The sequence below is a fragment of the Oncorhynchus nerka genome, linkage group LG1 (assembly GCF_034236695.1).
Source record: "Oncorhynchus nerka isolate Pitt River linkage group LG1, Oner_Uvic_2.0, whole genome shotgun sequence".
Taxonomy (NCBI): domain Eukaryota; kingdom Metazoa; phylum Chordata; class Actinopteri; order Salmoniformes; family Salmonidae; genus Oncorhynchus; species Oncorhynchus nerka.
The window spans coordinates 46,695,650-46,721,672 of record NC_088396.1 but is presented as its reverse complement, the minus strand read 5'-3'; the positions used below and the strand labels follow the sequence as shown (position 1 = coordinate 46,721,672).

At 41.5% G+C, this 26,023-nt stretch overlaps 1 protein-coding gene across 1 annotated transcript in view; it reads right to left on the bottom strand.

Annotated features, from left to right (window-relative positions):
* Positions 1 to 26,023, bottom strand: part of LOC115130623 (glypican-6-like) — a 179,575-nt gene that overhangs the window by 136,365 nt on the left and 17,187 nt on the right. Inside the window, exon 2 of the mRNA XM_065019249.1 lies at positions 3,608 to 3,766. Within this exon, the coding sequence (XP_064875321.1) occupies positions 3,608 to 3,766 (159 nt within the window). The remainder of the gene's footprint in view (positions 1 to 3,607; positions 3,767 to 26,023) is intronic.

Here is a 26,023-nt window from a genome sequence, read left to right as displayed (position 1 = left end):
GCTCCGCCTTATCTCAGTTCACTGGTCACGATGGCAACACCCATCCGTAGCACACGCTCCAGCAGGTGTATCTCACTGATCATCCCTAAAGCCAACACCTCATTTGGCCGCCTTTCGTTCCAGTACTCTGCTGCCTGTGACTGGAACGAACTGCAAAAATCGCTGAAGTTGGAGACTTTTATCTCCCTCACCAACTTCAAACATCAGCTATCCGAGCAGCTAACCGATCGCTGCAGCTGTACATAGTCTATTGGTAAATAGCCCACCCATTTTCACCTACCTCATTCCCATACTGTTTTTATACTGTTTTTTTATTTATTTATTTACTTTTCTGCTCTTTTGCACACCAATATCTCTACCTGTACATGACCATCTGATCATTTATCACCCCAGTGTTAATCTGCAAAATTGTATTATTCGCCTACCTCCTCATGCCTTTTGCACACATTGTATATAGACTGCCCATTTTTTTTTCTACTGTGTTATTGACTTGTTAATTGTTTATTCCATGTGTAACTCTGTGTTGTCTGTTCACACTGCTATGCTTTATCTTGGCCAGGTCGCAGTTGCAAATGAGAACTTGTTCTCAACTAGCCTACCTGGTTAAATAAAGGTGAAATAAAATTTAAAAAAATAAAATAAAAAGGCCCTAAAGCAAGGATATGCATATTCTTGGTACCATTTAAAAGGAAACACTTTGAAGTTTGTGGAAATGTGAATTGAATGTAGGAGAATATAACACAATAGATCTGGTAGAAGAAAATATAAAGAAAAAAAAACAGCCGGTCTTTCTCTACCACCATCTTTGAAATGCAAGAGAAAGGTCATAGTTATAGCCATCACTCTGGTTGTAATTCCGATAGTGTCCACAAGATGGCAGCAGTGTATGTGCAAAGTTTCAGATGGATAACTTGACAAATGATTGAACAACAAGACTTTTAGTGTGAAGTCCCCAGGTACATTTGGGCAAATTGTGAAGAAGACATTCGCATTCATATTCCATTTTTCTGCAAGAATATCGCCAAATCTGAATACTTAAACTTTGATTTATCTTTCCAAGTGGTAGTAGCCATATTATAAGCTCAACATTTGCAAAACAACCAGTTTTCATAACTTCATAACTCTGAATATCCTCATAATTTTTGTCCAAAATTAAAAAGCACGCTGTCGTACAAGGTTAGAATGTACATTTTATGACATATATATGGTTTACGGATACTCCCGTAAAGCACAGCTCATTGGCTATCTAGCTAGCTTTGTTTGACCCCGATTGGTGCATATTTGACAAAGATACAGTTGTTCAAGTGATGGCCACACGCGTCATCTGCGTGCCATGAAGGCGTCGCTCTCTGACCAAATATGGTGTCCTATAGGATATACTACACCCTTAATGAAATAGTTAAGTCTTGTTACCTTCTAGGATCTCTGAGGAATAAATACGAACGTGATCTGACTCGTTCAAAACAACGTTTAGGGTGAGATTTTAACAGATTCCTTTCTTTGCAAATTGAACGAGTGGAAATACAAAATCAATCGTGCGTGGTATATGGACCTTTTTAAGATATGAAAAATGATTTTATCTAACAAAAAGACACTTCATGTTATCTCTGGGACCCTTTGGATGATACATTCTGAAACCTTGCTCTGATTTAAGTTCACATTTCACCTTCAGAAGTGAATTTATCAAACCTATTGCGTTGAAAAAATGTGTTTTGTTGTTAGGAGCTCTCCTCAAACAACGGCATGGCATTTTTTTCACAGTAATAGCTACTGTAAATTGGACAGTGTAGTTACATTAACAAGAATTGAAGCTGTCAGCCGATGTAAGACATTTCTATGTACCGACACTTGTTGTTACTCTAAAATCTGCGATCTTGATATAACGCGCTGCATGATTTACAACTGTCCCATTGACGGAACGCCGATCCTTAAGAAATGGAATCATTATAAATATTAACCTATACTATTTTGCTAATCTATTCCAACAATCAGTAGTGGCCCTAATGCTGTTACTAGAGATGTGTAGTGATACTCCTACTGCATCGTATTGCATGAAAAATGGCTTTAACTCTCAGGTGCAGATGACTGCAGGATTTAACATGCACTGCTCTCCATTGAATAATTGTGGGGCCTGTATTCAATATATGCTTTTTCAGCACTGCTCTCAGATTTGAGGCACTTACTCAACAGCTTTAGCTCATTCTTCACATCCCACACAATAAACATCAAAGCAGTGTTTGCCCTAGACATTAGATGAATGTATTTTTTCTAACAAGTGTTAACAGTCAAAAGTGTAATACTATTTAATCATAAAGCGTTTGGCTTAGTTGTGCAGAAAGTGGGGATATTGAAGTGGAGAGAGAGAGAGAGGGAGAGAGGGAGAGAGAGAGAGATCATTGTTATTGAGAGATAGAGAGAGCTCATTGTTATTGAGAAGCATTGCACTGACACTGTGGACTAATCTGTGAAAGCCCTTAGCTCCTCACACTGGAGAGAGCACTGTTGAATCAAGGCCACTGCTTGGCTTAACGTTTACAAACTCCCTGAATTCCCTGTGTTAACAGTGAGCCAACTGAAACATATCCAACCCAAAACAGAAGCACAATATGGTTTTGGTTTAACCAAATAAGGTTAAAAGAAGCCCCATCTGGAGCAGGGAGAGCCAGCACACAGACACTTTCTCCACAGAATTTCTCTAACATAAATCACATAATAAAATTATATTTTATAAAAAGCCGCTGACTGAGATGTGACAGGAGGATGGATGGCTGTGGGATGACATCCCATAATTGACATGATTTACCCCCATCTCCTCTATCTCCATAGTCCTGATGAGCAGCTGCTGCCCATACTGCTGAGGGTGCCATTGGAGAGATTTGTGTTATTGCTCATTAAACCATAACAAGCAGGGACTCACTGGGAAGAGGACGATCAGCAGGAAGTGTGTGTGAAAGTCAAGACCGAGGCGTAAAAACAAATATATCTCCGCAAAGAGAATCTCCGGTCTCTGAGCCGAGGGGGATCAGGAGAGGTTGTCAGAAGAGTCGCTGTGGAAGTCAGGATCCTACATACTGCCGCAGCAGACCTGCTATAGGAGATGTATTAGAGGAGGAGGATGCTCTACGCTACTGGTTCCAGCTGTCAATACGTTGTGCAAGAGGCCATGCTTGTCTAACCCAAAAGAGGTACTCACAGTCTTCATGATGATTTAGAATTCAAATGCCCTCCTGAGCAAGTCAACTAAATTGCAAACACAACAGTAAGCAAAACTGAAATAGAAGGGATCCTCAAGTAGCTGTGTATAGAGCACAGGAGGTTGGTGGCGCCTTCATTGGGGAGGACAGGCTCTTGTTAATGGCTGGAGGGGCATAAGTGGTCTTGTATCAAATACAACAAACACATAGTTTCCATGGTTTCCATGGTTCCAGGTGTTTGATGCCATTCCATTCGCTCCGTTCCAGCCATTACTGTGAGCCGTTCTCCCCTCAGCCGCCTCCTATAGGTGGCTCAAAATGAAAGAATATGTAGGTGAGCAACAATTGAGAAGAGAGTATTGCAGATAAACAAAAGCAGAGTATTTAGAAACAACACCAGAAACGTGTCTTACCGTCAAACTTTTTATGTCTGGAGACAAAGGTGCTTCGTAATTCATGACTAGTTTCATCGACCAGGTTCTCCAACTCTAGCTTGCTCCGTTGGCCAAACTTGTCCTCCATTTCAGAGGTGCAACAGGTGCTCCCTTGAGGACATACACGAAGATGGTCGCCTGGAAAAACACAGAGATGCTATTCAGTCACACAGATCTATCATGTTATAAAACAGCAGACCAAAACTACAAACACATTTATAAATCATATTCAACTAACACAAGGAGAGTTGATTAATAAACTACGGCTCTTCTCTGACAAATGGGATGCTGATTTTAATATTTTTTTGTAATAGAGTAATATCAGTGATTTCTCTATAGATTGATATCACTCTATGATTTCAGACTAAAAATAGAAATACATTTTAAAAATCCTCATCTTTAGACATTTGAAGTATTGTTGATGCTCTAACAATGCCGTGCACTTCTCGTTCACTGTCAATGTGCAGTCACTTTTCACTATTTAATTATAAAATAAAGTCCTATTTGTCAAGCTGTGCTACTCAAAACATGATAATAAAGTGCTGTCAATGTCTTTAACACAAATGACAGGGAGCCTAAATCCACAATATCTCCACAAGCCAGGGGTTAGCTGCTTAAAATGACTGGATCAATTCTAATAACAGCTTTTTATTACACTGTGTTCTCAATGTGAACCAGTCTCTGCATGCAATCATTACTGAATTTAATTAAAGAGCCTGAACTGCCAGATCATTTCAGGTTTACCGGTAAGAGAATTACATTATATTTTGAGGGCCTGTAACGAAGCGCTATGAGAGTGAATAAAATACAACGATTTAACATCTAGAAGTGTTGATTCCTCTAGTGCAGGGTTACGGTTCCCCAACTGTTGGCCCGTAGGCAGAATTTGGCCCGTGGGTGATTTTACATGGCCCCCAACTTCTCTGAGCAAATAATAAATAAACATGGGGGGCATAAAATAAATCAGCTCCAATTGATTTTTCATTTTGGAAATCTGTTCCAAAGTGTTACCACGTATAAAATAGTTATGTGTGTGATTGTATACAAATTGAAGCTATGTTTGAAGTGATTCTATTTTAGTCCTCTGTTTTGGCTTCTTGCGGTCGATTCGCAGTCTATAAATGATTTGTAATTATGTTCCTGCCCCCTGACCATCCGCTCAAGAAAAAATGTTCCCGCAGCTGAATCTAGTCTATGATTACTGCTTTACAGTGTTTCTGTTGACTCTACATGTTAAATGTATTAATGTATAAAAAGGGATGAGGGTGTGCCTGTGAAATGTACTGTAGGACATTCTCCTGCAGAACAAAGTCAGTTGTGCCTGATGGGGAAGGAGAAAGGGAGATACCTAGTCAGTTGTACAACTGAATGCATTCAGCGGAAATGTGTCTTCCGCATTTAACCCAACCCCCTCTGAATCAGAGAGATGCGGAGGGCTGCCTTAATCGACCTCCACGTCGTCGGCGCCTGGGGAACAGTGGGTTAACTGCCTTGCTTAGGGGCAGAACGACAGATTTTTACCTTGTCAGCTCGGGGATTCGATCCCTCTATGTGAATTAGTCATGGTGCGTGACTGTGAAGCCAGCCATTAAATCATGCTACAGCACACCTCAATCCAAAAGCAGCATTAATATGTGCAGTATTTATCAACACGAGCTAGTGTAACAAAGTAAAGGCCTTGGAAACATAACCAGAAATAGTATATAACAGTAATCTTAGGTCTGGTTGGATGAGACAGTGGCAGACACTGCTTCCTATCTCTCTCACGTACACACACACACATTTGTCAGAGTTGTTCCCTCTCCCCATGCAATCATTCCGTTCTCACAACTTTCAGCCAGCTCCCTATGTTGGTAGAACACAAACAAATGAAATTAAAATTGCCAGTAGCCCAGAGATGAAATTCATGCCAGGATTAATTTATCACTTGAGGACAAAGACATGTGTTTCTCTGCTGGTTACTACCATGTTTCTCTGCTGGTTACTACCATGTTTCTCTGCTGGTTATCACCATGTTTCTCTGCTGGTTACTACCATGTTTCTCTGCTGGTTATCACCATGTTTCTCTGCTGGTTATCACCATGTTTCTCTGCTGGTTATCACCATGTTTCTCTGCTGGTTATCATCATGTTTCTCTGCTGGTTACTACCATGTTTCTCTGCTGGTTATCACCATGTTTCTCTGGTTATCACCATGTTTCTCTGCTGGTTATCATCATGTTTCTCTGCTGGTTATTACCATGTTTCTCTGCTGGTTACTACCATGTTTCTCTGCTGGTTACTACCATGTTTCTCTGCTGGTTACTACCATGTTTCTCTGCTGGTTATCACCATGTTTCTCTGGTTATCACCATGTTTCTCTGCTGGTTATCATCATGTTTCTCTGCTGGTTATTACCATGTTTCTCTGCTGGTTACTACCATGTTTCTCTGCTGGTTACTACCATGTTTCTCTGCTGGTTATTACCATGTTTCTCTGCTGGTTATCACCATGTTTCTCTGCTGGTTATCACCATGTTTCTCTGCTGGTTATCACCATGTTTCTCTGCTGGTTATCACCATGTTTCTCTGCTGGTTATCACCATGTTTCTCTGCTGGTTATCACCATGTTTCTCTGCTGGTTATCACCATGTTTCTCTGCTGGTTATTACCATGTTTCTCTGCTGGTTATCACCATGTTTCTCTGCTGGTTATTACCATGTTTCTCTGCTGGTTATCATCATGTTTCTCTGCTGGTTATCACCATGTTTCTCTGCTGGTTATTACCATGTTTCTCTGCTGGGTCTCATCATGTTTCGCGGTTGTTCATCACCATGTTTCTGTGTTGTTTATCATCATGTTTCTGTTGTTCATCACCATGTTTCTGTGTTGTTTATCATCATGTTTCTGTTGTTTATCACCATGTTTCTGGGTTGTTTATCATCATGTTTCTGGGTTGTTTATCATCATGTTTCTGTTGTTCATCACCATGTTTCTGTGTGGTTTATCATCATGTTTCTGTTGTTCATCACCATGTTTCTGTGTTGTTTATCATCATGTTTCTGTTGTGTATCACCATGTTTCTGGGTTGTTTATCATCATGTTTCTGGGTTGTTTATCACCATGTTTCTGGGTTGTTTATCATCATGTTTCTGTTGTTCATCACCATGTTTCTGGGTTGTTTATCACCATGTTTCTGGGTTGTTTATCACCATGTTTCTGGGTTGTTTATCATCATGTTTCTGTTGTTCATCACCATGTTTCTGGGTTGTTTATCATCATGTTTCTGTTGTTTATCACCATGTTTCTGGGTTGTTTATCATCATGTTTCTGTTGTTCATCACCATGTTTCTGTGTTGTTTATCATCATGTTTCTGTTGTTCATCACCATGTTTCTGTGTTGTTTATCACCATGTTTCTGGGTTGTTTATCATCATGTTTCTGTTGTTCATCACCATGTTTCTGTGTGGTTTATCACCATGTTTCTGGGTTGTTTATCATCATGTTTCTGTATTGTTTATCATCATGTTTCTGGGTTGTTTATCACCATGTTTCTGGGTTGTTTATCATCATGTTTCTGTTGTTTATCACCATGTTTCTGGGTTGTTTATCATCATGTTTCTGTTGTTTATCACCATGTTTCTGGATTGTTTATCATCATGTTTCTGTTGTTCATCACCATGTTTCTGTGTTGTTTATCACCATGTTTCTGGGTTGTTTATCATAATGTTTCTGTTGTTCATCACCATGTTTCTGTGTTGTTTATCACCATGTTTCTGTGTTGTTTATCACCATGTTTCTGTGTTGTTTATCATCATGTTTCTGGGTTGTTTATCACCATGTTTCTCTGTTGTTTATCATCATGTTTCTGTGTTGTTTATTATCATGTTTCTCTGTTGTTTATCACCATGTTCCTGTTGTTTATCATCATGTTTCTGTTGTTTATCACCATGTCTCTGGGTTGTTTATCATCGTGTTTCTGTTGTTTATCATCATGTTTCTGGGTTGTTTATCACCATGTTTCTGTTGTTCATCACCATGTTTCTGGGTTGTTTATCATCATGTTTCTGTTGTTCATCACCATGTTTCTGTTGTTCATCACCATGTTTCTGTTGTTTATCACCATGTTTCTGTTGTTTATCATCATGTTTCTGTTGTTTATCATCATGTTTCTCTGCTGGTTATCACCATGTTTCTGCTGTTTATCACCATGTTCCTGTTGTTTATCATCATGTTTCTGTTGTTTATCACCATGTCTCTGGGTTGTTTATCATCGTGTTTCTGTTGTTCATCACCATGTTTCTGTTGTTTATCACCATGTTTCTGTTGTTCATCACCATGTTTCTGTTGTTTATCACCATGTTTCTGTTGTTTATCACCATGTTTCTGTTGTTTATCACCATGTTTCTGTTGTTTATCATCATGTTTCTCTGCTGGTTATCATCATGTTTCTGTTGTTCATCACCATGTTTCTGTTGTTCATCACCATGTTTCTGTTGTTTATCACCATGTTTCTGTTGTTTACCATCATGTTTCTGGGTTGTTTATCATCATGTTTCTGGGTTGTTTATCACCATGTTTCTGGGTTGTTTATCATCATGTTTCTGTTGTTTACCATCATGTTTCTGGGTTGTTTATCATCATGTTTCTGTTGTTCATCACCATGTTTCTGTTGTTTATCACCATGTTTCTGTTGTTTATCACCATGTTTCTGTTGTTTATCACCATGTTTCTGTTGTTTACCATCATGTTTCTGGGTTGTTTATCATCATGTTTCTGGGTTGTTTATCACCATGTTTCTGTTGTTTACCATCATGTTTCTGGGTTGTTTATCACCGTGTTTCTGTGTTGTTTATCATCATGTTTCTGTTGTTTATCATCATGTTTCTGGGTTTTTCATCACCATGTTTCTGTTGTTTATCACCATGTTTCTGTTGTTTATCACCAACAGAAACATGATGATAAACATGATGATAAACAACAATCATGTCTCTGTGTTGTTTATCATCATGTTTCTGTGTTGTTTATCATCATGTTTCTGGGTTGTTTATCATCATGTTTCTGGGTTGTTTATCATCATGTTTATCATACTAGGAGATCGTCCAGAAACATTCCTGGTGGTTTTTCCCCAAAATATTTACAGTAAATGAAGGAATCATGAGAACTGATATGACATTGGCTATAGGATTTACATTTGTATGGGACAATAGGTGATTGTTTAATGATATTTACAACTTGTCCAATGTCCTTAGATCATAATGTATTAATCAGCACATTCCATGTCTTTCTGGCTTCTATTTTCTACTATTCTTCATAACGTAAATGTTAATATTGCCAATAAGTATTCTGTGTGTAGCCTGTAGAGAGAACAGAGTTATTGCCATTCAGATGAAAATCACATTACTATTGATGACATGCATGAAAAGCTGAACTGAATTACAAGTTAATGATCTACATCCCCATTCTATTTTCCATGGACAACGCTGATTCAGCTTTTCCTCTGCATGTCACACTATGACAACTGTAACATCACTTTGAAGACCAAATGTGGAGAAATAATCTAAAATCACGTGATGACGAATCAATGATTCTTGACATAAAAAATATGTTGAGTGTGTTGTGTCATTTTTTTGTTAAAAACCTAAAAGCAACCAAGCAAGTACCCCAGTCAGCCCTCTGAAAATGCGCTAATTTCAGAATTTGCCTCGCCCTCTCACTGCCCAAATAGAATTGAGATGTTATTTAGTCAGAAACCTGCAGGCTAACCAAACTTTGGGAATCAGTTCAGCTTCCTCTGGTAGGAGCTGATTTGACCTCAGCCATAAAGAAGAACAGCAACGTCCACCAGTGAGGGCAGGAGGTTATGTGAGGAGGTTATGTGAGGAGGTTATGTGAGGAGGTTATGTGAGTAGGTTATGTGAGGAGGTTATGTGAGGAGGTTATGTGAGGAGGTTGACGTTTATTGGGTAAATCTCGTCCTGGAGGTGGAACTGAGCTATTTCTACTAGATGGGCAGTGGCAAAGTCAGCGTAAACATTCATGAAGAAAAAAATACTTTGGGGCAATTACACCACTTTTAAATCTAATTTTCATTACATCCAGCACAATCTCAATCACACTCCACACTGCCCTTTCTCACCTGGACAAAAGGAACACCTATGTGAGAATGCTGTTCATTGACTACAGCTCAGCGTTCAACACCATAGTGCCCACACAGCTCATCACTAAGCTAAGGACCCTGATACTAAACACCTCCCTCTGCAACTGGATACGGGACTTCCTGACGGCCCACCCCCAGGTGGAAAGGGTAGGCAACAACACGTATTGTTGCCTACCCTTTCCACCTGGGGGTGGCCCGTAAGGAAGTCAGGATGCGTGCTTAGTCCCTTCCTGTACTTGCTGTTCACCCAAAAATGCATGGCCAAGCACGACTCCAACATCATCATTAAGTTTGCTGACGACACAACAGTGATAGGCCTGATCACCGACAACGATGAGACAGCCTATAGGGAGGAGGTCAGAGACCTGGCAGTGTGGTGCCAGGACAACAACCTCTCTCAATGTGAGGTGAGCAAGACAAAGGAGCAGATCGTGGACTACAGGAAAAGGTGTGCCGAACAGGCCCCCATTAACAACGACGGGACTGAAGTTGAGCGGGTCGAGAGTTATGTTCCATGGTGTCCATATCACCAGCAAACTATCATGGTCCAAACACACCAAGACATTTGTGAAGAGGGCACGACAAAGCCTATTCCCCCTCAGGAGACTGAAAAGATTTGGCATCAGTCCACAGATCTTCAAAAGGTTCGACAGCTGCACCATCGAGAGCATCCTCATCACCGCCTGGTATGGCCACTCCTCGGCATCTGCTGTAAGGCGCTAGAGGGTAGTGCGTACGGCCCAGTACATCACTGGGTCCAAGATTCCTGACATCCAGGACCAATATACTCGGGGGTGTCAGAGGAAGGCACGAAAAATTGTGAAAGACACCCAAGTTATAGACTGGTTTCTCTGCTACTGCATGACAAGCGGTACTGGAGCACCAAGTCCAGGTCCAAAAGGCTCCTTAACAGCTTCTACCCCCAAGCCATAAAACCTCTGAACAACTAAATCAAATGGCCACCCGGATTATCTGTTGGATTCTAGCTTGAAATATACTTACTCATGTCACCACACCAGAACGTATTGATTACTTTACATATATAAGGAATGTATGTGTTGGGGTCAATGGAGGGTGGATAACAACTAAGTTACAGAGTGAGACAAAGGGGAGTGCAGGAAGTTTACATTCTGTCAAAACATGTTATTGTAAAATCTCATGGCTCCTAAGGAGAGAGGCAAAGGGCAACAGTCAGGTTTCAGTCACTGATAGGGTAGGACAGTCGTGGATTAGGGAGAAGTGAGGAAATTTTCCCGAGGTCAGGTCAGATGAAGTGAGAAGGAACAGTGGTATCCCACACACATCCACCACCCGAAAAATGTTTCTAGCATGAGAAAGGGCCATGACTACACCAGTGAGAGGAACCAATTAAGTTCCTGACTAGCAACAGCGATGCATTGGCTGTCTAGATGTGCAAGGAGTTGACGTCACCTAGTCGGAGGGTATATATACACTATATGTGCTTCTGTAAACATGTCTATGTATATTTGCAGCTGTATGACCCACTGCTAACCATGTGTATGTGACAAATATATATTTTTGATTTGATTTGATTTGATTTGGGTGAATAAACTTGGTTTGAGATTTTCGTAATCGTCCGTTTGAGTTTTTACTCTGTTTGTTCAGAACCTAACAGAGTTCAGGTTAGGTCTAAAATCAGATTTTATGACTTTGTGGCTGTGCCAGCTAGTGACTACCATGCAGAGCTGCCTCCAGTACGTGAGTCATCCCAGTAAATGCCAACCTGCATTATGTGACGGCATGAGGTTTGAACCCACGCACAGTTTGTTCAGAGCTATTTTTTGTTGTTTTTTTCCCACAGCTTATGACTGCACCATAAATACTGGTTTTGTTTACTTCACAGGTCAAAAGAAAACTCAGCTTTAGGTAGGTCGCTGAGGGTCTATAAAAGGAAACGTTTGGCATCCAGTGTGAACACTCTAGTGAACACTTTAATGGGCCAAAGGTTGGTGGGAGTCAGGGAGGTCCCATTGGTCAAAGGTCTGAGTGCAGCTCTCCATCAACGACGTGTCACACACAAAGAGGTCCTCAAGTAGACCCAGCAGTGTGTTCCCGCAGTCTCAACAGAGAAAAACATCACTTAAAATGAGTCTACATCCCATAAGGAGCTTTCAAAGGACCTCTCCACTCAAACAAGGTGCCCTCTGCATGTGCTACATGGCCAAGGTTAAAACAGCACAGTGGGCACAAAGATATGTTTCCGTTGGTACACAATGTAATACAATAAATTCCCCATTAGCCAGAGAAGAAAGAGTGGTACAGACAGCATACTCTTTGAATAGCTTTTATTTTTTTTAAGACCTATCTTTAGAGGAACACAGAATATGCCAGCAGTATGATAAACACATTTATTATATTCCTTTATGGTGAAAGGATTTTTTTTTAGTATTGCTGTACAGATTGCAATCTACTCTCACCGCATGTCTGACTATAGTGCAGAATACTGTTGGATGAATGTAATCGTGAGTGAACCTGGGCTCTGATGGCTGAATGTGACCGAAGTGAACCTGGGCTCTGATGGCTGAATGTAATCCTGAGTGAACCTGGGCTCTGATGGCTGAATGTGACCAGAGTGAACCTGGGCTCTGATGGCTGAATGTGACCAGAGTGAACCTGGGCTCTGATGGCTGAATGTGACCAGAGTGAACCTGGGCTCTGATGGCTGAATGTGATCCTGAGTGAACCTGGGCTCTGATGGCTGAATGTAATCCTGAGTGAACCTGGGCTCTGATGGCTGAATGTGACCAGAGTGAACCTGGGCTCTGATGGCTGAATGTGACCAGAGTGAACCTGGGCTCTGATGGCTGAATGTGATCTAGAGTGAACCTGGTCTCTGATGGCTGAATGTGATCCAGAGTGAACCTGGGCTCTGATGACTGAATGTGACCGGAGTGAACCTGGGCTCTGATGGCTGAATGTGATCTAGAGTGAACCTGGGCTCTGATGACTGAATGTGATCTAGAGTGAACCTGGGCTCTGATGGCTGAATGTGATCTAGAGTGAACCTGGGCTCTGATGGCTGAATGTGATCTAGAGTGAACCTGGGCTCTGATGGCTGAATGTAATCCTGAGTGAACCTGGTCTCTGATGGCTGAATGTGATCTAGCGTGAACCTGGGCTCTGATGGCTGAATGTAATCCTGAGTGAACCTGGGCTCTGATGGCTGAATGTGATCTAGAGTGAACCTGGGCTCTTATGGCTGAATGTGACCGGAGTGAACCTGGGCTCTGATGGCTGAATGTGATCTAGAGTGAACCTGGGCTCTGATGACTGAATGTGACCGGAGTGAACCTGGGCTCTGATGGCTGAATGTGATCTAGAGTGAACCTGGTCTCTGATGGCTGAATATGATCCAGAGTGAACCTGGGCTCTGATGACTGAATGTGACCGGAGTGAACCTGGGCTCTGATGGCTGAATGTGATCTAGAGTGAACCTGGGCTCTGATGGCTGAATGTGATCTAGAGTGAACCTGGGCTCTTACGGCTGAATGTGATCCAGAGTGAACCTGGGCTCTGATGGCTGAATGTGATCTAGAGTGAACCTGGTCTCTGATGGCTGAATGTGATCCAGAGTGAACCTGGGCTCTGATGACTGAATGTGACCGGAGTGAACCTGGGCTCTGATGGCTGAATGTGATCTAGAGTGAACCTGGGCTCTGATGGCTGAATGTAATCCTGAGTGAACCTGGGCTCTGATGGCTGAATGTGATCTAGAGTGAACCTGGGCTCTGATGGCTGAATGTGATCTAGAGTGAACCTGGGCTCTGATGGCTGAATGTAATCCTGAGTGAACCTGGTCTCTGATGGCTGAATGTGATCTAGCGTGAACCTGGGCTCTGATGGCTGAATGTAATCCTGAGTGAACCTGGGCTCTGATGGCTGAATGTGATCTAGAGTGAACCTGGGCTCTTATGGCTGAATGTGACCGGAGTGAACCTGGGCTCTGATGGCTGAATGTGATCTAGAGTGAACCTGGGTGATCTGAGTGACTGAATGTGACCGGAGTGAACCTGGGCTCTGATGGCTGAATGTGATCTAGAGTGAACCTGGTCTCTGATGGCTGAATGTGATCCAGAGTGAACCTGGGCTCTGATGACTGAATGTGACCGGAGTGAACCTGGGCTCTGATGGCTGAATGTGATCTAGAGTGAACCTGGGCTCTGATGGCTGAATGTGATCTAGAGTGAACCTGGGCTCTTATGGCTGAATGTGATCCAGAGTGAACCTGGGCTCTGATGGCTGAATGTGATCTAGAGTGAACCTGGGCTCTGATGGCTGAATGTGATCTAGAGTGAACCTGGGCTCTGATGACTGAATGTGACCGGAGTGAACCTGGGCTCTGATGGCTGAATGTAATCCTGAGTGAACCTGGGCTCTGATGGCTGAATGTGACCAGAGTGAACCTGGGCTCTGATGGCTGAATGTGACCAGAGTGAACCTGGGCTCTGATGGCTGAATGTGATCTAGAGTGAACCTGGTCTCTGATGGCTGAATGTGATCCAGAGTGAACCTGGGCTCTGATGACTGAATGTGACCGGAGTGAACCTGGGCTCTGATGGCTGAATGTGATCTAGAGTGAACCTGGGCTCTGATGACTGAATGTGACCGGAGTGAACCTGGGCTCTGATGGCTGAATGTGATCTAGAGTGAACCTGGTCTCTGATGGCTGAATGTGATCCAGAGTGAACCTGGGCTCTGATGACTGAATGTGACCGGAGTGAACCTGGGCTCTGATGGCTGAATGTGATCTAGAGTGAACCTGGGCTCTGATGGCTGAATGTAATCCTGAGTGAACCTGGCCTCTGATGGCTGAATGTGATCTAGATTGAACCTGGTCTCTGATGGCTGAATGTGATCTAGAGTGAACCTGGGCTCTTATGGCTGAATGTGATCCAGAGTGAACCTGGGCTCTGATGGCTGAATGTGATCTAGAGTGAACCTGGGCTCTGATGGCTGAATGTGATCTAGAGTGAACCTGGGCTCTGATGGCTGAATGTAATCCTGAGTGAACCTGGTCTCTGATGGCTGAATGTGATCTAGCGTGAACCTGGGCTCTGATGGCTGAATGTAATCCTGAGTGAACCTGGGCTCTGATGGCTGAATGTGATCTAGAGTGAACCTGGGCTCTGATGGCTGAATGTAATCCTGAGTGAACCTGGGCTCTGATGGCTGAATGTGATCTAGAGTGAACCTGGGCTCTGATGGCTGAATGTAATCCTGAGTGAACCTGGGCTCTGATGGCTGAATGTGATCTAGCGTGAACCTGGGCTCTGATGGCTGAATGTGACCGAAGTGAACCTGGGCTCTGATGGCTGAGGGGGACATTATTTCCTGCTACTATCCTGGCATCAAAGTGTTTCTCTGGCAGTCATCTAGTATTAAGAGGGCTGTGATGGTGAAATCAAGAGATGTGTCCCAATGCAACCTCACATCAGCACTAGCCCAATCCCTGTCCACTCAGTTGGTTATCAGAGCTGTCAGAGTGCAGAACAGGGCTCCACTGCTTCCTGCTTTCCCCAGACACAGCACATTTCACACATGCATGCAAGCATCTGCTTGTCCTCACATTGTCATGTAAGTGAATAAAACAAATATATATATATATATATATATTGAATGTCATTGCAGTGATTAGCATACTGGTGAGAGTGAGTCAGATCCTGAACAATAACGTTCACAGACATTGTGTATGTCTGGGGAATAGGCTGTACTTACATGTTTCTTCAAAAGGCACAAACTAAAAGGTGAGTGGGGGGGGGCATACAGATTTCTCATTGGCACACTGTAAACAGGGTTAGGAAGTTACTTTCTAAATGTAATCAGTTACTAGTTACCTGTTACTAGTGCATTACCCACACTCAGTAACGTAATCTAGTTATTTTACATTACTTTCCCCTCAGAATAAGACAGATGAATATTACCAATTGAATGACATCTATTGCAGGACAAATCGATGTTAGAGTTTACATAGCTTGCCATAAATGGATGTTGCAATTTACTTTACGTTATGGGTTATGTAGGCTTCTTCTAACCATTTGCCTTCTACTTCAATATAGATCATATGATTAAGCTATATCTTTACATTAAAAACAAGTCTGACAGATTTCCAGTCATTCCTATTAATTTAATACCCCCTACTTCTTCAAGAATAGGACTTCGAAATACGGAAATATAGATAAGATACTTTTTTTTATACCTGATCATAACCACAAAACTAAGGATTTATTAGCCCGTCTGTAGTTTATGATTTTGTTTTCATGGAGGACCGATTGGGCTCATTGCTTCGAGGGGAAGAAGAAATGCTGCTCTCACCGAATGGAATGCTTTGAGCACTACCGGAAAATACTATATGCATTAGAGGTCGACCGATTATGGTTTTTCAGCGCCGATACCGATTATTGGAGGACCAAAAAAAGCTGATACCGATTAATCGGACGATTTATTTATTTGTATAATGACAATTACAACAATACTGAATTAACACTTATTTTAACTTAATATAATACATAAATAAAATCAATTTAGCCTCAAATGTTCAATTTGGTTTAAATAATGCAAAAACAAAGTGTTGGAGAAGAAAGTGAAAGTGCCATGTAAGAAAGCTAATGCTTAAGTTCCTTGCTCAGAACATGAGAACATATGAAAGCTGGTGGTTCCTTTTAACATGAGTCTTCAATATTCCCAGGTAAGAAGTTTTAGGTTGTAGTTATTATAGGAATTATAGGACAATTTCTCTCTATACCATTTGTATTTCAAATACCTTTGACTATTGGATGTTCTTACAGGCACTTTAGTATTGCCAGTGTAACAGTATAGCTTCCGTCCCTCTCCTCGCCCCTACCTGGGTTCGAACCAGGAACACAGCGACAACAGCCAGAGCAAGGGGAACAACTACTCAAAGTCTCAGAACAATTGACGTCACCGATTGAAACGCTATTAGCGCGCACCCCGCTAACTAGCTAGCCATTTCGCATCGGTTACATCAGCAGCCTAACCTCGGGAGTTGATAGTCTTGAAGTCATAAACAGCTCAATGCTTGAAGCACAGCGAAGAGCTGCTGGCAAAACGCACGGAAGTGCTGTTTGAATGAATGCGTATGAGCCTGCTGCTGCCTACCATCGCACAGTCAGACTGCTCAATCGAATAATAGACTTAATTATAACATAATAACACACAGAAATACGAGCCTTTGGTCATTAATGCAACTGCTGTGTCAGATGTCAAAAAAACTTGACGGAAAAAGCATAATCTGAGAACGGCGCTCAGAGCCCAATCCAGCCAGAGAAATATCCGCCATTTGGAGTCAACAGATGTTAGAAATAACACCATAAATATTCACTTACCTTTGATGATCTTCATCAGAAGGCACTCCCAGGAATCTCAGTTCGACAATAAATGACTGATTTGTGCCATAAAGTTCCATAAAGTCCATTATTTATGTCCAAATAGCCACTTGTTGTCAACGTGTTCAACCCAGTAATCCAACTTCATGAAGAGCAGGCACTTCGTCCAGACAAAAACTCAAAAAGTTCAATTACAGTCCTTTAGAAACATGTCAAACGATGTATGGAATCAATCTTTAGGATGTTTTTAACATAAAACATCAATAATGTTCCAACCGGAGAATTCCTATGTCTGAAGAAAAGCACTGGAACGGGAGGTAACTCTGTCGGGAGCGCGCGCCATGAGACCAAGGCACTATGCCAGACCACTGACTCAAACAAGTCTCATGAGCCCCTCCTTTATAGTAAGAGTCCTCATTCAAGTTTCTAAAGACGGTTGACATCTAGTGGAAGCCGTAGAAAGTGCAACTAAACTCCATAGACACTGTGTAGGACAAGCTTTGAAAAACTACAAACCTCAGATGTCCCACTTCCTGGTCGGATTTTTCTCAGGTTTTCGCCTGCCATATGAGTTTTGTTATACTCACAGACATCATTCAAACAGTTTTAGAAACTTCAGAGTGTTTTCTATCCAATAATAATAATACTATGCATATATTAGCATTTGGGACATAGTAGGAGGCAGTTCACTCTGGGCACGCTACTCATCCAAAAGTGAAAATGCTGCCCCCTATCCCAAAAGTGTTTTTTTCGAATCCGGAAACTATAATTTCAAAAACAAAACGTTTATTCTTTCAGAGAAATACGGAACCGTTCTGTATTTTATCTAACGGGTGGCATCCCAAAGTCTAAATATTGCTGTTACATTGTACAACCTTCAATGTTATGTCATAATTATGTACAATTCTGGCAAATTAATTACGGTCTTTGTTAGGAATAAATGGACTTCACACAGTTCGCAACGAGCCAGGCGGCCCAAACTGCTGCATATACCCTGACTGCTTGCACAAAACACAAGAGAAATGACACAATTTCCCTAAATATAAGAAATTCATGTTAGCAGGCAATATTAACTAAATATGCAGGATTATAAATATTTACTTGTGTATTGATTTTAATGAAAGGCATTGATATATATGGTTAGGTTAGGTGCAACGACAGTGACAAATCATCACCCGTTTGGCGAAGTAGGCTGTGATTCGATGAAAAATGAACAGGCACCGTATCGATTATATGCAATGTAAGGCAGGTGGTTAGAGCGTTGGACTAGTAACCGGAAGGTTGCCTAAACGAATCCCGAGCTGACAAGGTAAAAATCTGTCGTTCTGCCCCTGATCAAGGCAGTTAACCTCTTAAGTCGACCCTCTACTTTTTTGAACATTCTGTTAAAAATCGCGCAACATTTCAGCGCCCTGCTACTCATGCCAGGAATATAGTATATGCATTTGCTTAGTCTGTGTGGATAGAAAACACTCAGACGTTTAAAAAACTGGTTAAATCACTGCTGTGGCTTTACCAGAACGGCATTTACATCGAAAAGCACAGGAAAAACTGATCACTGAAAATGGGAAAATATATCCATGCGCTACTTGAACCCATTGATAAACGTGAACCACAATTAATTGACTGAGGTTGCAGTACCTACAGCTTCCACACGGTGTCTAGAGTCTTGTCATTTCCCTTCGAGTTTTTTCTTGGTCAAACACATACAGGACACCGTATCTCCTCCGGTCTAGGACCGGATATTTTCGTTGAGTTTCTAGCCGGACATTTTTCCAGACGGACAGCTAATGATCTTTACATCGCCTCCTGATGAATTTTATCGCGTATTAACGTTTACTAATACCTAAAGTTGCATTACAAACGTATTTCGAAGTGTTTTGTGAAAGTTTATCGTCGACTTTTTGAATTTTAAAAAATAACGTTACGTTTTGAAACAATGTTTTTTTCGTTTATCACACAGTCTACATATAACGATATCTAGGCTTTATATGGACCGATTTAATCGAAATAAAGACCCAAATAGTGTTTATGGGACATCTAGGAGTGCCAACAAAGAAGATGGTGAAAGGTAATGAATGTTTTCTATTTTATTGTGCGGTTTGTGTAACGCCGAAATGCTAATTATTTTGTTTACGTCCCCTGTGGGTCTTTTGGGGTGTTGCATGCTATCAGATAATAGCTTCTCATGCTTTCGCCGAAAAGCATTTTAAAAATCTGACTTGTTGCCTGGATTCACAACGAGTGTAGCTTTAATTCGATACCCTGCATGTGTATTTTAATGAACTTTTGAGTTTTAACTAATACTATTAGCATTTAGCGTAGCGCATTTGCATTTCCAGAGCTCTAGTTGGGACGCAAGCGTCCCGAGTAGAAGCAACAGGTTAACCCACCGTTTCTAGGCCATCATTGAAATTAAGAATGTGTTCATAAACCTCTTTGGGCTAAGATCCCGCAAACGGGATCGATATGACAACAGCCAGTGAAAGTGCAGGGCGCCAAATTCAAACTACAGAAATCTCATAATTAAAACTTCTTGTGACTCCCAAACCCGCATGTGGGAGCGTAATCATCGCCTGAAACTAATTAGCATAATGCAACGGACATAAATATCCCTAGAAAATATTCCTATTCAGGAAAATCACAAATGGAATATATTGAGACACAGCTTAGCCTTTTGTTAATCACCCTGTCATCTCAGATTTTCAAAATATGCTTTACAGCCAAAGCTAGTCAAGCATTTGTGTAAGTTTATCGATAGCCTAGCATAGCATTATGCCTTGCTAGCAGCAGGCAACCTTGTCAAAAAAAAGAAAAGCAATCAAATTAAATAGTTTACCTTTGATGAACTTCGGATGTTTTCACTCACGAGACTCCCAGGTAGACAGCCAAAGTTCATTTTTCCCAAACGATTATTTTTGTAGGCGAAATAGCTCCGTTTGTTCTTCACGTTTGGTTGAGAAATCGCCCGGAAATTGCGGTCACCACATCTATTGCATCTTGCCTATGCCGCTCTGTCATTGTTCATCCATATATTTATATGTATTTATTCTTATTCCATTCCTTTACTTAGATTTGTGTATATTAGGTAGTTGTTGTGGAATTGTTAGATTATATGTTAGATATTGCTGCACTGTCGGAACTAGAAAAACAAGCATTTTGCTACACTCACAATAACATCTGCTAACCATGTGTATGTGACCAATAACATCTGCTAACCATGTGTATGTGACCAATAACATCTGCTAACCATGTGTATGTGACCAATAACATCTGCTAACCATGTGTATGTGACCAATAACATCTGCTAACCATGTGTATGTGACCAATAACATCTGCTAACCATGCGTATGTGACCAATAACATCTGCTAACCATGTGTATGTGACCAATAACATCTGCTAACCATGTGTATGTGACCAATAACATCTGCTAACCATGTGTATGTGACCAATAACATCTGCTAACCATGTGTATGTGACCAATAACATCTGCTAACCATGTGTATGTGACCAATAACATCTGCTAACCATGTGTATGTGACCAATAACATCTGCTAACCATGTGTATGTGACCAATAACATCTGCTAACCATGTGTATGTGACCAATAACATCTGCTAACCATGTGTATGTGACCAATAACATCTGCTAACCATGCGTATGTGACCAATAACATCTGCTAACCATGTGTATGTGACCAATAACATCTGCTAACCATGTGTATGTGACCAATAACATCTGCTAACCATGTGTATGTGACCAATAACATCTGCTAACCATGTGTATGTGACCAATAACATCTGCTAACCATGTGTATGTGACCAATAACATCTGCTAACCATGTGTATGTGACCAATAACATCTGCTAACCATGTGTATGTGACCAATAACATCTGCTGACCATGTGTATGTGACCAATAACATCTGCTGACCATGTGTATGTGACCAATAACATCTGCTGACCATGTGTATGTGACCAATAACATCTGCTAACCATGTGTATGTGACCAATAACATCTGCTAACCATGTGTATGTGACCAATAACATCTGCTAACCATGTGTATGTGACCAATAACATCTGCTGACCATGTGTATGTGACCAATAACATCTGCTGACCATGTGTATGTGACCAATAACATCTGCTGACCATGTGTATGTGACCAATAACATCTGCTGACCATGTGTATGTGACCAATAACATCTGCTAACCATATGTATGTGACCAATAACATCTGCTAACCATGTGTATGTGACCAATAACATCTGCTAACCATGTGTATGTGACCAATAACATCTGCTAACCATGTGTATGTGACCAATAACATCTGCTAACCATGTGTATGTGACCAATAGCATCTGCTAACCATGTGTATGTGACCAATAACATTTGATTTGATGTGAATGTCATTGGGAATACAGAAAGGTGTCAATGTATTTTTTCAGAAACACTGTTTCAGAATTTAAAAGTAATCCTAGAAGTAATCTAGTTTTTCAAAAGTATTTGTAATCTGATTACAATATTTAGCTGGTAACCGTTTACAGTTACAGTAAGTGACTCCTAATCTGTGACTGACTGGATCTTTTATTTCTGAGGCTTCGTATCCGTGAGTTCGCTAATTCTCGCAGTATCTGGGGGAATTTGCGACTTCACTCATTTTCTCATGTCGAAACCTGACAACATACATACTAGTTAAATCAGAGTTAAATGCCCAAAAAATAACGGATTACATGCAATCCCTTACTCCCCAACCCTGACTGTAAATGTGCAAATGCAGTGGTGAAGTAATGGAGAGTGGCTTATGCAAACATTCAGTGTTTCATCAACAGCTAGATGAGCTGCCTTCATGAGTTGCAATAATTCCTGTCACTCCAGTGTCTGTAATCAAGCAGTGTCAGTCAGATCACCCCTCCCATTATCTGTGCTGATGAATCCTTTCCCGGGGCCTAATACAGGAAGACATTCATATTCCACACACTCCACCACTAAAGGTCTTCTCGTCTTGACTTTGCATACTCAATGCCAGGTAGTAAGAAAGCTTCTTACTGGCACTTACACATTAATCTACTCATGGATTGATTCTGATTCTAACTGTGCTATGATTTTAGTGCTCAGAAGATCACAGGTCAGCCATGACAGAAACACAGACACCTGTACATATTAGTCTAGATAATCATCCTGTAATCTACATGAAGACCTTTGTGCAATGTTCTTAAAAACAGTCAGCTAAAAAAGGACAGAAGATTATACTGCTAAATCAAGTCATGGCAAGTCACTGTGTAAATCAAATGTTATTCTTCACATGCTTAAACCCGGTGTAGACTAACAGTGAAAGGCCCTTCCCAACAGAACAGAGAACGAAAATAGAGAGTTAATAAAAAAGTCAAAGTCATAAAAAAATACACAATGAGTAACGATAACTTGGCTATATACACTGGGTACCAGTATCGAGTCAATGTGCAGGGGTAAGAGGTAATGGAGGTAGATACAGTGCCTTCAGAAAGTATTCATACCACTTCACTTATTCTACATTTTGTTAAAAATGGATTAAATAAAACATCTTCATCAAGCTAAACACAATACCCCATAATGACAAAGCAAAAACAGGTTTTAGAAATGTTTGCAAATGTATTCAAATAAAAAACAGATATACCTTATTTACATAAGTATACAGACCCTTTGCTTTGAGACTCGAAATTGAGCTCAGGTGTATCCTGTTTCCACTGATCATCCTTTAGATGTTTCTACAACTTGATGGGAATCCACCTGTGGTAAATTCAATTGACATGATTTGGATAAGCACACACCTGTCTATACAATTGTCTGTAGAGCTCAGAGACAGGACTCTGTCAGGGCAGAGAACTGGGAAAGTACCAAAACATTTCTGCAGCATTGAAGGTCCCCAATAACACAGTTGCCTCCATCATTCTTAAATAGAATAAGTTTGGAACCACCAAGATGTTCTCATAAGTTTTTGAGGCCCATGCCAAATCTTTTCAGCCTCCTGAGGGGGAAGAGGCGCTGACGTGCCCTCTTTACGACTGTGTTGGTGTGTGTGTAACATGATAGAACCAACATGATGTGGACACAGAGGAACTTGAAGCTCGCGACCTGTTCCACAACAGCCCCTTTAATGTGGATGGGGGCGTGCTCAGCCCTCCATTTCCTGTAGTCCACAATCAGCTCCTTTGTCTTGTTGACGTTGAGGAAGAGGTTATTGTCCTGGCACCACACGGCCAGGTCTCTGACCTCCTCCCTATAGGCTTTCATCGTTGTTGGAGTTGCGTGGGTGAACAGGGAGTACAAGAAGGGACTAAGCACGGACCCCTGTGGGGTTCACGTCTTGAGGGTCAGCGTGGCGGATGTGTTGTTGCCTACCCTCACCACCTGGGGGGGTGTCGCTCGTCAGGAAGTCCAGGATTCAGTTGCAGAGGGGGGTGTTCAGTCCTAGGGTCCTTAGCTTAGTGATGAGCTTGGAGGCCACAATGGTGTTCAACGCTGAGCTGTAGTCAATGAACAGCATTCTCACATAAGCGTTCCTCTTCTCCAGGTGGGAGAGGGTAATGTGGAGTGCAGTATGGGGCGGTATGCAAATTTGAGTTGGTCCAGGGTGCCTGAGATGATGTTGTTGGTCTGTGCCATGACCAGCCTTTCAAAATAATTAATGTTACAAATGTGAGTGCTACGGGGCAATAGTCATTTAGACAGGTTACCTTGGCGTTCTTGGGTACAGGGACTATGGTGGTCTGCTTGAAACATGTAGGTATTACAGACTGGGTCAGGTTGAGGTTGAAAATGTCAGTGAAGACACTTGCCAGCTGGTAAGCGCATGCTCTGAGGTTTTGTGAATGTTAACCTGTTTAAAAAGATCTTACATCGGCTACGTAGAGCATAATCAGAAAGTCGTCCGGAACATATGGTGCATGGGTCACTGTTGCTAGCCTCAAAGCAAGTATGGAAGGCATTTAGCTCATCTGGTAGGCTGGCGTCACTGGACCGCTCGTGGCTGGGTTTCCATTTGTAATCCATGATAGTTTGCAAGCCCTGCCACGTCCTACGAGCATCAGAGCCGACATAGTAGGATTTGATCTTAGTACTGTATTGACACTTTGTCTGTTTGATGGCTCGTCGGAGGTCGTAGCGGGATTTCTTATAAGCGTCAGTATTAGTGTCCCACTCCTGGAAAGCAGCAGCTCTAGCCTTTAGCTCAGTGCGAATGTTATCTGTAATCAATAGCTTTCAATTGGGATATGTACAGTACGTACGGTCACGATGGGGACGACGTCGTCGGTGCACTTATTAATGAAGCTGGTGACTGATGTGATATACTCCTCAATGCCATCGGATGAATCTCAGAACATATTCCAGCCGGAGTTAGTGAAACAGTCCTGTAGTTTAACATCCGCTTCATAGGACCACTTCTATATTGAGCGCATCACTGGTACTTCCTGTTTGAGTTTTTGCTTCTAAGCAGGAATCAGGAGGATAGAGTTATGGTCATATTTGCCAAATGAAGGGTGAGGGAGCGCTTTGTATTTTAACCAGTGTTTCTGTGTGGGGAGACAAGGTGATCTAGAGTTTTGTCTCCTCATGCTGGTAGAAGTAAAATCGATTTCAGTTTCCCTGCATTCAAATCATTGGTCACTAGGAGCACCGCCTCTGGATGAGCATTTTCCTGTTTGCTTATGGCCGTATACAGCTCACTGAGTGCCAGCATCGGTTTGTGGTGGTAAATAGACAGCTACAAAGAATATAGATGAAAACGCTCTTGGGAAATAGTATGGTCTACAGCTTACCATGAGGTATTCTAACTTAGTCAAGCAGAACCTCAAGACCTCCGTAATATTAGAAATTGAGCACCAGATGTTAACGAAGAGACATATACCTCCCCCTTAAACTTACCCAATGCTGCGGTTCGATCATGTAGATGCATAGAAAAAACAGCCAGGTGTACAGTACCGATCAAAGGTTTATCTTTATTTGTACTATTTTCTATATTGTAGAATAATAGTGAAGACATCAAAACTATGAAATAACACATATGGAATCGTATAGTAACCAAAAAACTGTTAAACAAAATCTAAATCAATGTTATATTTGAGATTCTTCAAAGAAGCCGCCCTTTGTCTTGATGACAGTTTTGAGCTCTCTTGGCATTCTCTCAACCAGCTTCATGAGGTAGTCACCTGGAAAGCATTTCAATTAACAGGTGTACTAGTTAAAAGTTAATTTGTGGAATTTGTGGAATTTCTTTCCTTCTTTATGCATTTGAGCAAATCAGTTGTCTTGCGGTGATATACAGAAGAGAGCCCTATTTGGTTAAAGACCAAGTCCATATTATGCAAGAACAGCTCAAATAAGCAAAGAGAAATGGCAGTCCATCATTGCTTTAAGACATGAAGGTCAATCAACCCGGAAAAACACAATAAGTATGAACATTTTTTAAGTGCAGACGCAAAAACCATCAAGCGCTATGATTAATCTGGCTCTCTAGAAGACCGCCACAGGAAAGAAATACCCAGAGTTACCTCTGCTGCAGAGGATAAGTTCATTAGACTAACCAGCCTCAGAAATTGCAGCCCAAATATACAAATCTAATTTTATTGGTCACGTCGGAGCAGATGCTTCTACTAGCCCCGGCCTGCTAACTTTTGCTAGCGTAGTAATGACTACCTAGCAGCTTCCCTGTTTCATCTATTGCTCTTCACTGGACCCTATGATCACCTGGCTACATAGCTGATGCCTGCTGGACTGTTCATTAATCACGGTACTCCATTTTGTTTATTTTGTTTATCTGTCAGCCCCAGCCTTGAACTCAGGCCCTGTGTGTAGGTCACTGACCCTCTCTGCCCATTCATCACCATTTTACCTGTTGTTGTTGTCTTAGCTGATTA